Below are 12,398 nucleotides of genomic sequence, written 5' to 3'. Positions count from 1 at the left end.
AAACAAGACATAGATTCGCTTTTATTGATCTCGACAAAAAAGGGCCACACCCTATGTAAACAATATTGAAATGCATTACCTCTTCCATCATATAAACCACGCCGCATGCTTGTGTATGAATCGTGTTTATATGGATGAGAATCGGCAATTCATATTTTGAGTGTATGATCGTCCTAAAATCTTCTGTTCATTGCGTGTAGTAAAGTAAACACTGCTACTGAGCACGCAGCGGAAACAAAAAAAAACGACGACGCGTGACACCCACACGTTCCAGCGGTAATTTTTGCTTTGGAGGACGGTGCCAACTCCTCGCTGAACCATATAGGGTGTGGAGACTATTTTCGCCCTATTTCTATTGTCACCCTACCCATTTGAACCCGCTAGTTAGAGCAGCGTCTGCCATCTTTGTTCAACGCATTGGCTCAAATGGTAGTGCGAAAATAGGAGCATTCGATTCGAGTTTTCGTGGCACTCAAACAGAATTATTTCCCCATTCTCCGGACATTTTTGATAATAATTTGGTTCTTGGGAACGAAGCAAGGATACTGATGCCAATTTATGCGCCTTTCATCGATTGTAGGCTGCGTAATTAAAAGAATTGTATGGTGCCCTCCCTAATGGGGCCAAAATTAGCTCTTTACCCTAACCGAACGGAAAGGAAAGCCATAAGAACTTGTTTTTTATTGCGATCCTATCATTTCGGTGTGTTTCGTTCGTACGTGAGATCACTGCTGACACGCTCTAGGTGAGACTAGCTTGTTCTATCGAACTATTTCGCTTTTTTCCAAAGATTGTTCCAGTTCGTTAGTTATCCTTTCTTTTTGGACGTTCCACTGCATAACTGAGTAACAACTACGCATGCTGACAAAGTACCGCAAGTTGGTTTGTTGGTACCTATTCAAACCTTCGCAAAAAAACATAAAACGGCTTTCACACCCACTCTTTGGCAAATGGTGGTCGAACTGGTCACAGCTCAACCAGAGCGGCCCACGGACTTCTGTTTGTCGTTAAATTTCGAAAAAAAAACCTGTACCTGCTCAAAGAGCATGGGAGGTTGGAGGTGTGCAAATACCAAATGGAATATATTAATACAATGACGCAATGTAAACAAAGAGTGCAAATCGAATCGAATCTTTATTTGTTATATCGTTTTGAACAGATAAAGTGCACCGAAGACGGGAAATAGGTGTGTATGTGTGTTTTATGGCTATTGTTGCATGCGTACAAAGAAATAAAAACTTAGCAAACCGACTATCGCCATTTGGGCGCTTTTTGTTATTGTTATCGTTCGGATCGTAGGAGGCCGATCGGGTTCTGACATTTTGGTTCGTATTGGTGTCTTTTGTACATTGGATTCCGTTATTGATCGTGGGCTTAAGCCGGTTGAATAGAATGATCAATTATCATTCACAATCATAAATCGAGTCGAAACATTTGCTTGAGCTTGAGCTTGTGCGACCACCCCTGGCTGCTACTCCGTTATCGATCTGGACTAGCTGAAGTTGCACAGAGAATAAGTAGATATTATGCTTGGGAGTAGCGAAACATCTTTCAATGTGCAACTCCTGGTAATCCTAAAGTATTGATCAATACCGGCGCCGGCCAGGCCCGAACGTAGATCGCGGAAGGAAAGGGAAGGAATGGTTAGTCAGATACTTGCTTTCGCTAGAGGCCGTATATACTACTACGCACTCCACAAGTATCACAGGAGGAGGATATTTTTGTTAGTAAGAGTATAGAAGTTGGATCAATTCTTCTTTACCGACGCCAGAGAGGTGACTTTACTATCTGGACTAGATATCGCTCCACCAAAACTCATAGACCGGGGACCAACGGCTTTACTTCCCTTCCGAAGGAAGACGTGACCACAGATTTTTTCACCTCAGAAAAATCTCAAAAACCTCGGCTGGAATTAAACCCCGGAAAATTGGAATGAGTGGCGGTCACGCTTACCACTCAACCACCGGCGCCGCACAGTGGCACGACGAGTAACAAAACCCCAAAAATCAATGTCTTGTAATTCTTTTGTAAATATTTATTTTATTTTTCTCTCAGTTTGAATAAAGGTATCTCAAAATTTTACTATGGTCGGATTAAAAATAAATTTTTAACATGTCGTTGAAGCAAGTGATGTCGAGGATTTCTGTTCAATTCAATTCATTATAATTTTTAGTACCTTAGAGTTTCAAATGGCGATATCTCAAGAACTACACAGCCGATTGGAGCAATTTTAAGAAAAGAAGAATGAATATGCTAAACTATAGATGGGAGATTTTGTGCAAAACTGATTTACGTTTGTTCTGCATCAAAAAAATCCAATTAAAAAGTTTCATATCGCATCAGTAATTTATCTTTATACGTCTTCCAATTTTTGAGATGGTCTCCCATGGGTCAATTATCATGAATCTGACTCAAAATTTAGTGTAGTTTCAAGATATATAGAGCTCATCTTGTGCATTTTTGCGCCGAAGTTGGTATATCTATGTTTTTGAAAATACCCATATGGAGACGCCCTGTAGCTCCTATATCTCCTTACAAAATAATTGCCTACACAACATCATATTACTGAAAAAATAGTGATTTTTACTAGTTTTGTCAACCATTTTTGCTATCCGATGAGATTGGCTACAATGATTAATGTTTATATTAACCCTTTAACGACCAACGCATTCAAATAAGTTTATATGAATAAGTAGCAGAAATGGATTCAGCGACCCAAAATTAGCTAAAACCCCAAGTTTTAGCCACATAGACCAATTTTTATAATTTTGTCACAACTTTGTATGAACAGGTGCCACTGTGCGCCGTCAGAAATCGAGTCGAAACATTTGCACAGCCGACAAACAGTTCTGGTTTCAGATTGGCTGTTTGGTGGGTGATGGCACTCAGAAGCAAATTCGAATTGATTTAAGGTACTTATTTCTCTTATTTTTTAATGTAGAATGCATTTAAAATTTTAATATTGGGGTCCCGTTTCAAAATATCGGCTGTGGCAGCTGCGGTAGAGTCTGGACGTTGATAATTTCCATTATACTTAACAGAATGATTTGATGTTTGGGCCATTTTGTCGAAAATATGTTCAGCAATGTTGTTTTGAATGTTGGAGTATGTATAACATGCATTAATAACGAAAAATTGCTTTGAATTTTTTTTTTCGAAAACTATTCGGAAATGGCGAAAATTTTCGATCAGAGCCGTTAATATGGTGCACCAACCGAACACTTAAATGATGAATAGTTTTAAATATGGGTTTCAGATTTTTTTCTATTATCATTCGTATTCGGGCTGAGGGCTCTACAATACTGAGAAGGAAATATTTGTGAGCTGCACATGGCTGGTGGATGTATCAGTTTGGGTCGTTACGTGATACTTGTAGAGACTATCATTTTCATTTCCGATGGGAAGAAGATAGCATACACACACGAAAAAACATCATCTGACCGAAGCTAGTTCGTGATTGGTTTCCGCTAATTTCATGCACCGAGCAAATCTTGAACAGATTTTGTTCGAAGCTCCTCTTTCTCGATCGAAGTGAACTGATTTCATTCGATGGCTGAATTTTGATTTCAGTGTGTTTCAGCAAGGCTTGTCAGATGTCCGAAAACTCTATGTCAGCACCAGGAGAGAAGGTGATTATTAGGATTAAATCTTCGTGGGTTAAGATGTGCACTTCCTGCGATAGTAACTAGGACCAATTGGAACAAAAATCTCCCACCCAGGGAACCTTTTGGAAAACTAAGACCTTAGCAGCGCTATCAAACAGTAAACATAGAACTAAATTTGAACATCGTTTCCATCACCAACTATTATTTTAATTTCCGGCGGGTCGAAATTAGCATACACACGTGGAAAACCCCGATTTTTAATCATCTGACCAAAGTCTTTCCTTATTGGTTCCCGCTAATTACATGCACCAAGCCGCAAATCTTGAACAGTTTTTGTCCGAAGCTCCTCCTCTTTCTCGATGCAAGTGAACTGATTTCAGTCGACGGCCTGTCCATTTGGAAGGTAAACTGAACCGAGTAAAAAACCGGGGGTCGCATGCGTGTGCGGCATCATTCGTGTGTTACACCGGTACTGGCAACATGCGCTCGTCTCGTCGCGGTATAGGAGGAAAGGTGAAGGAAAAGCAAAAATCCCGCTTGGTTCGTGCCCATCGTTTGCTGAAAAAGGGTCACTACGCCGAGTGTGTCGGTGCCAAAGCACTCGTCTACCTGGTAGCAGTGAATATATTGCCATCGTATTGGAGCCGGTAGAAAATGCTGCCCGTGGCAACAAATAGATCAAAAGAAGGTTTGCGTAACTTAAAAAGCAAACTTCCTTTTCGAAACAACCAAAAAATCACTCTTTTCAGGGCGTCTATTTTCTTCGCATGAAGCGATCATCAGCGATAATCGTGGACCTTCCAGGGCAAAAATGACATCGTTCAAGTACAGCAGAAAAATCAATGAACTGAGATGACTGCCTTGCGGAATTCCGTAACAGAAACCAAGACGATCCAGCTTAGCAACAGTAACAGGCGCGGTTAATTTGGTCGAAAGTCGCAGATAATTCAGTGTAGATTAGGGTGGGACAAAAATAGATTCCAGCTCCGAATAACTTTTTAGGTATCATTTGGGTCCTAGAACAACTGTGCAAACTCTTAGCTCGGTCCTTGTAACGAAAGCCCACCGTTTAAAGTTTACATGGGAAAATAAACTTTCACAAAATAATTCCTCCAGGAGTCACCCATTGCTTCCTAAAAATAAATCCTTATGTGGCTTTTATAGGCAATTTAACAAAGAAACAATGTCTCGAAAACCACGAAATTATCTGACACTTGAGAAAAAAGTTATTAAGCAGAAACCGATTGATGCTCTGACGATTGATAAACTATTTACTGGCACCACTGCTGTTGGTTGTTCAATTATATGCAATTTAGTTATGATCTTCTCTTAATGTGTCTAAATCATTTATCTATACTGTTTGGCCACTTCGCAAGAGTTTTGAGGGATGAATTGAGGTTTCTTTTGTACATAATAAGAGAAAGTTAAAATTGTTTTTATATAATTCGACCTCAGAAGCAGTGATGCTATGAAAAGTGAAATTTTTATCACTCTTCAAGGCATCAATCGGTTTTTGCTTAATAACTTTTTCCACAAGCCTCAGATCGTTTCGTGGTCTTCTAGACTTTGTTTCCTTGACAAAATTCCTGTAAAAGTCGCGCATCTATTTTTTTAGGAGGTAACGGGCGACTCTTGGAAGAATTATTTTGCAAAAGACGATTTCCCCACACGAAATCCCATGTAAACTTTAAACCGTGGGCGCAAAAATATAGTTTCACCGATCGAACTAAAAATTTTCAGAATTGTTTTGGAAGCTAAATAGGACCCAAAAAGTTACTCGGAGCGAAATTTTATTTTTTTTTTCGTATAACCATGTCCCACTCTAGTGTAGATAGCGTCCATCTGGAGACCTCTGAATAATGTATCTGTCACAAATGACGTGAAATACAGAGGATTAGTCGTAGGGCGTTTCAGCATGAATCGATGCTAAGTCTCGACGATATATCAGGGACCATCATGAATTACGTAACGCAAAAATTGCCCAAAATTGACTCTCCCCTCCCCCCATGTAACAAATTGACACAATTGTTATTGTTTCATCTTAGTATATACCCAATTAAATGAAAATTTGCTTCCATTATATTGAAGTGCTCAAAAAATAAAGAAACCTTTCCGAAGACATGGAAGTGCTATAACTAATAGTTTCGTCAAATTTCAATGTCGGACTTTTTTCGATTTCGTCCCACTGTGCGGCGGCGAACTGCAAAAAGCACTCCGCCGCCGGTTTTCTGCAGACAATTGTGTGAACAGCGATCCGTACGGAAAACTTCATAGTTCACCCCGATACTTGCTCCGTTAAATTACTTTCGCTGAGACACGTTTTTGTGAGAGCGATAACGTCGTAGCACTCACTCAAGCATGGCAACAGGTGACTCCGTGGGCTTGCCGGTGGACCCCAGACTGCAATTTTTTATGCTTAGGGATTTGTGGCTTGGAGACCTTGGATTCTGTTGGTCCCTAGAAACTAATAGCAACACGGCGCGTGCTACAGGTGGTGGATAGAAGCGAAGGGTTACCCTGACGACTGGCAGATTGAATTATTTTTGCTGTCAATTCAACTGGATCCAGACCGATGCAGCATCCTATGGTTGATGGTTCATTACATATAATCTAAATTGAATATCATTCAATTTGCACAATGTATTAAAACTTAAGTCAATTAGCCAAAGTACTGGGATCATATCAATTTAAACCCAAATCTAAAGTAAACATCATTCAATTGCAAAATGCATTGAATTTAAAATTTTAGTAAACTATCCAAAGTATTGGGAACATATCAAGTCAAATGTTCAAAATGTGCCTAGTAATCTTGAAGAACCATCATCCACGCGAACAAAACTGTCAAAGTGGCTATGTTTCCAAATATAAGCAACTTTGAATACGTCCCTCCCGTTCTTTTCTTCTACTTCATTTGTCTGTTTTTGTTTTACTTCTATTAGTTTGCTTTTCCAATACCCATGTATACCAAAAAATCAGTCAATCTATACGCGTCTACTTAATCTCTTCATTTTTTTCTCTTAATTCGGCATGTCCTTTTATTACTATATGTTAACTTAGATTCATAGTAACACTCACTAACACAATCAATTGCATATTCTATCATATACACTCATAATATCTCATTCAAAACCGTACAAACGCCGCTAGCCTTCGCGATAACACAAACCGGGTCACAAACGCGAACATGCAATCGTAATCATCCCCACATACTCGCGATCTCGCCAACAACCCACCGCTCGAGCGATGATGAGTCGGTCACGTTAGGATGTCCCTGCCCTCGTTCTTAACAGCCTAGATTCATATCTTCAGTAGGACCAATAAAAAAGTGAGGCTCATATTCATTAAACAACACATTCCACGGAAACGTGACCGGGTACTCTAGAGTTATGGGGGAACTCTCTTCGATCATTCAAGAACACACGCGAATATGCATATGGCCACACAGGTACAAAATCGAATTTATACACGCGAAATCACATACGTTCTGGGAAACGCGACAAACACGTGAACATACAAACGCTTGAGCTTTTCGCGATCTTCCACGCACATCTACGGTTGCGGTCTCTTAAACTTGATAAAACCATGGAATAAAATGAACTTTTTCACACTTATAGGTTGGCATCACATAATCACAAAATACATACATTTGCTATCAAACCTTGTTGGGAAACATATATTTATTTCTGACCAGCCAACAGTAGTACTGTTCAATGCACCTTTTCATCACATTCTGCAGCGCAATTATTCGTCAAGTATACATCAATTCATTAACCGTACCCCAACCCACATCCTGATCCTCTCCCATTACGTTTTTGTTGTCTGCATGGACCATTCCGCCATTACCTCTCCTATCATCGGCCTTGGACTGACTTGCGCTCTCATTGCCCTACCAAACGCTGCAAAATGAAAATGAGCCTGCCAACAGGTGCCTGTCGATGCATGTGTTCATACCACCAACGCTCTGGTAGTAAACTTGGAGATACCGTGGCTGAGCTTAACCATGCGATGAAGAACTGAAAGCGGTGAGCGGACCGGGACGCCTAATGAGCGCTGGTAGCAACTCGCTGTGGCAGGAATGTCAGAGGCTTCCATAGTACGGTACGTCCCAGGATGCGTTCCTCTATTCCAACACCAACTAGGATTGGCCTACTACCATCGACGCGCTCGGTCCCCAAAAACTCTGCATACGACGGCGGTTTTCGAAGGCACGGAACAACTCAGCAAACCACGAATCGTATAACAATGTAGAAAAAGACTCGTAAAGATGTCTACAAAGAGTTAAAATCGTTCATTTAAGTCTGCAGAATTTGATTTGTAATCGCATATTACTAAAAACATGATTTGTATACGACCTTTCATTCAAAATCGCATTGATGTTCTAGTTAAATCGTATTCGATCGGAGTTGGTCGTAGAACACTGACAACTTATATTCATATAGCTACAAATATTTAAATTAGTAAAAATGGTATTTTTACTTACATTTGATCGTATTTTATTTCGATCATCGTCGGATTAACAACTTAATAAAGTCATTGTGGTCGTTCCTATGTGTGGGAATAGTCAGTAAGCAACATAAACGTGTAATGCCACATTAAAATTTGAAACATTACAATATTGTATTAATATAAAAAGTTTCAAGTTGCTGCCTTGTGATTTTGTGATTGTTTTTCATGCATGACAAATATAAGTGTACCTCAACTGTCTGTAAAGTTCATAACTGACAGAGAGTTGTACTTTTCTGCCTTGTAATTTAAACACTACAAAAACCTTTTCCTGCAAGAAATTCAGAAAAATGCTACGCCATAAATAGCGCAATAATTAAGATTTTAAAAGAGGAAAATTCAAAACAAACACATTAGTTTACACTTTTCGGGACAGTCCAACATGTGTTATTAATTTTCACGCCACCGCCGGCTCAACTAATAACTCACTCGGGCACTGAGCCGAAACCAGCATAGCAAGGTCAAGAGCAAGGTGGCATAGCGAATCAGCAAGCAGCGCGAGAGCTAACTACTAACCTCTTGAAAGAAGCGGGTGAAATGCTATACTACTTAGCGTCTTGTGCGTAGAAAAGCTAGAATGCTAAAAATATGTTGCTTAAAATAGAGCAATGACGCGACGCCGTGTCGGTGGATTTATGAGAGGAAAAAAAAGACGACTTCTGTTTGGATACAATCGCTTCCCGGGGAAGACAACGGATTATTGTTGATAACTGGCGGTCCCACTACTGTGAACAGTCGTTTTGGAATGATTCATATTAATTCTTTCATGAAACCAAAAAGTTAAAATTTGTAATACTTGCTTATGATGGTTAGGAGAAAGAGAATGAGGAAGGAGAAATGTTAGGAGAAGGAGAAAATTGTTTAAAAGCATATTTGCGCGTTAAGGGCGCAAAACCTATAAGTAAATTAGTTATGGAATTTACGTTTCGAGCTCGTCTCATCAGAATCCGGCACTTACTTAATGACAGGATTAAGTAAGCACCGGGCTGACGCTAGCTCCAAAAACAGAGTCACCAATTATGTTTCTCAGCAAACCTCTAATCTAGATGACACTTGAAGTGCTCATGTCTCGATCCAAGTGAGCGATTTTGAAATTCAATGAAAATGACTACTTATAGTTTGTATTTGTTTAAAACTAGGTACAACATCATTGCATTTTTTTTTAAATGAACTATGTTCCTGTTTTATTTTGTATATAACAATATTTCTTAGCATGTTTACTATTTTGTCTTTCACCACTCACCCCAGTTGGTCTGGGTTCAATCCCAGCCGAGGTCGTTGAGATTTTTTCCAAGGTCACGCCTTCCTTCGGAAGGTAAGTAAAAAGCCGTTGGTCCCCGGTCTGTGAGTTGATGGGTCAATTTATAGACCAGATAGTGGAAGCACCTCTCTGGTGTCGGTGGTTGATCACGTAGCGGAAATAGGCCGGTGGAAAATAACTAGAACTAGAAGAAGAAAAAGAAAGTCATGTAGCGTGTAGGGAGCAGCAGAAGATCTGCATCTATCATCGTACCTTTCGAATCTAATTTTAATCAAAAATAAACTCCAATAAAACACTGAGGTTAACCAACAAGAAAATAAAAGATTTCAACCATGGTTTCATACATATTTATTTGCACTTTTCATTTGCTAGCTTTTTATTTTCATTGCCCACGGCGCCGCTCGGAAACGTGGGTGTCGAGTTTACGACATTAATTTCTGCCATCCAATCGAGTGTAATTGAATGTTCGGACAGGTTTCAGCTGTTGACCGTTTCGGAAAGTGCGTGGGGGTCCCCCGTGGAGAACCGAGTCACTCGTCTCGAAATTTGATCTCCACACAGTGGCAACGATTGGCGACAAGTTGTTGTCTCCAAGCAAAAAAAAAACAACAGCCTAAACATCAGTTCAGTGGCACTTAGTCGAACGGAAATCATAACCGTAAAGTGTTTTTTTCATAGACGTTCTTTTCTGTTTGATCTTTTCAGAATCTCCGGCCAGACATGGCTTCAACTTCAGCAGCAAAAACTACGTGCCAGAAAGGAGCAACAGAAACGAGAACATTCAAATAGCTTTAGGTAAGAGGTCGGGTCGACCGAAAAAGTTAAACTTCTCTAACCGTCCCCCCCCCCTCTTTAAAAACTCAGTTACAGTTATGGCAGCCCTGCATTCCCCACCGCCGACAACACGACGCTTTATAACAGTCAAACCACGCACCGACGCAGCCAGACGCTGTCACCGGTACGCAACGAACGCAGCTATCACACGTTGACAACGACACGGACGCACTCCAACGAGCGGCCGTTTGTTGCCGTCAAGCGGGCCCACGAGAACGCCAAGATGCAATCGATCGGTGTAAGTTACTACTACTACCGCTTGGGACGCATGTTCCTTAACGTGTACAGTATCAAAATTCAACCTTCGCGCAGTTTGAATCTGCAGAGTAGTTTGCAACTGCCTGGTCAGTAGTTTAGTTGTTTTTTGTTTCATTTTCGGGCGAAAATTAGTTCTTATTTTGGCATCGAAATTATTTTACATTGTACAGTTAATCGCATTTGTATTCTGCATCGATTCGGCGTGAATGCTTTGATAAAGGGAAGTGCTTGTTATTTGTTTTTGCCTACATTGGGGCAATTAGTTAATTTGCTGTCGGAATGTTATAAATTGTTTAAGTTGCATTCAAACTTATAGTGAACGCTTCCCTTACTCTTTCCGGACCATATTTACACATTTTATTTTATTTCATTTCCTTGTAAACTGATCGATTATTGGTCCTGTTACGTTTTGCCTGCTTTCATTTTTTTTGATACGCCTCATACGCACGCAACCCACATCACAATCCCCGTAGTCTGCACCGTTATCCGTTTTGAATGCCTCACCGCACGGTCATATCGCACAAATCCAACATCAGCAGGCCGCGTCGCCTTCGTCATCCATGGTTTCCACCCCGACCGGCGTGGACTCCTATGATCATTCTCAAGCACAGCAGCAATCACAACAGCAACAGCAACAACAACACCAGTACACTGTTAACAGTAGCAAAAGTGTCACTAGTAGCAGCAGTAGCAATCATGCCATCATCAACGGCCACGACCAAAAGCCACTATTATTGAACGGGAGCAGCAACGGTAGCAGCAGCCCCGTTGTCGTCGGTCAGAGTCAGGTCCAGAATGGGTTGCTCTCGCTGGCCGACCACGAACACTCGACCCCGAAACACGGACAGGCGAGATTGGTAGGTTGTTTTTTGTTTTGATTTTTTGCTCTAACCTAAAAAACAGCCAAGTGACAGTTCATGGTGGATCGTAGCTGTTTTTCAATGTATGAGCGCCATTTTTTTTGTTTCATTTACGTCATCTGCATTGCATTGTGTTTTGTGTTTAATAATAATCATTTTCTTCAGTGTTTGATTTTTTTGTGATTTTATAAGTTATTTATAAGTTTTCTTTAACTCCGTTGATAATGATTCTTTTTGTGATTTCATACTTTTTAAGATCAGTATGTATGTGCAGTAGGGTGACAGGAAAAAATGACCCCTATCGGTACACCCCTGAGTCGATTCCTAGTCCCACCAGGAGTACTTGCACCAAATTTGAAGCAAATCGGACAAGTCTAACTACCGGACCAACGGGCTTGAAGTTTGTATGGGAATTTTCAACAATTTACATGGAGAAAACCCACCAGCACGCATTTTCGCCGCTAGGTGGCACTGTATGCATCGTATTATCACTGTAAGTGAAAATAAGAAGGATAATTGAATGGTCTACAACTTTGTCGAAGACTGCAAGTAAATCCGACTTTGTTAAAAGAAGTTATTATACTTTTAACGAAGTGATGTCTGAGTCAGTTTTGCATGGGGCCTAATAGTGCATGGTTGTGTATCAGTACTCGATTCACACGAACTAAACATTTTTGTGAAATAATCGTTAGGTTTAGCTCAATGGTATGTTGAGAAGAATTATAGTAAATAATACGAGTCATGCTTTGATTAGAAAATTTTAGTCCCACCTGATACCGCATAGAGGGCGCCAACACTAACTTTTCAACGGGGAGAGATAGAAATTTGGTGTCTTCTACAAAGTTATAGAACAGGCATTTTTCAGTATTTCTTCTGAACATCTTGATACTCTATCTCTTTTCTATGAAAAGTTAGTAGTGGCGCCCTCTATGCGGTCACAGGTGGAACTAAAATTTTCTAATCAAAACATAACTCGTATTATTTACTATAATTCTTATAAACATACTATTCAGCTAAATCTAACCATTATTTCACAAAAATATATAGTTCGCGGGACTCGAGTACTGATACACAACC

The 12,398-nt window shown here is 40.2% G+C and overlaps 1 protein-coding gene across 13 annotated transcripts in view; it reads left to right on the top strand.

Annotated features, from left to right (window-relative positions):
• The window catches only part of LOC131677221 (tensin-1), a 659,813-nt gene that overhangs the window by 625,085 nt on the left and 22,330 nt on the right, over window positions 1–12,398 (top strand). For 12 of the 13 annotated variants that reach the window (XM_058956928.1, XM_058956931.1, XM_058956925.1 and 9 more), the window contains 3 exons: window positions 10,075–10,164; window positions 10,234–10,441; window positions 10,935–11,318. In XM_058956928.1, coding sequence (XP_058812911.1) covers window positions 10,075–10,164; window positions 10,234–10,441; window positions 10,935–11,318 — 682 coding nt within the window. The remainder of the gene's footprint in view (window positions 1–10,074; window positions 10,165–10,233; window positions 10,442–10,934; window positions 11,319–12,398) is intronic. The other variant, XM_058956937.1, reaches the window with a different exon arrangement.

The sequence above is a fragment of the Topomyia yanbarensis genome, chromosome 1, assembly GCF_030247195.1.
Source record: "Topomyia yanbarensis strain Yona2022 chromosome 1, ASM3024719v1, whole genome shotgun sequence".
In the NCBI taxonomy this organism is placed as follows: Eukaryota; Metazoa; Arthropoda; class Insecta; order Diptera; family Culicidae; genus Topomyia; species Topomyia yanbarensis.
This window is presented reverse-complemented; position numbering and strand designations above follow the sequence as displayed.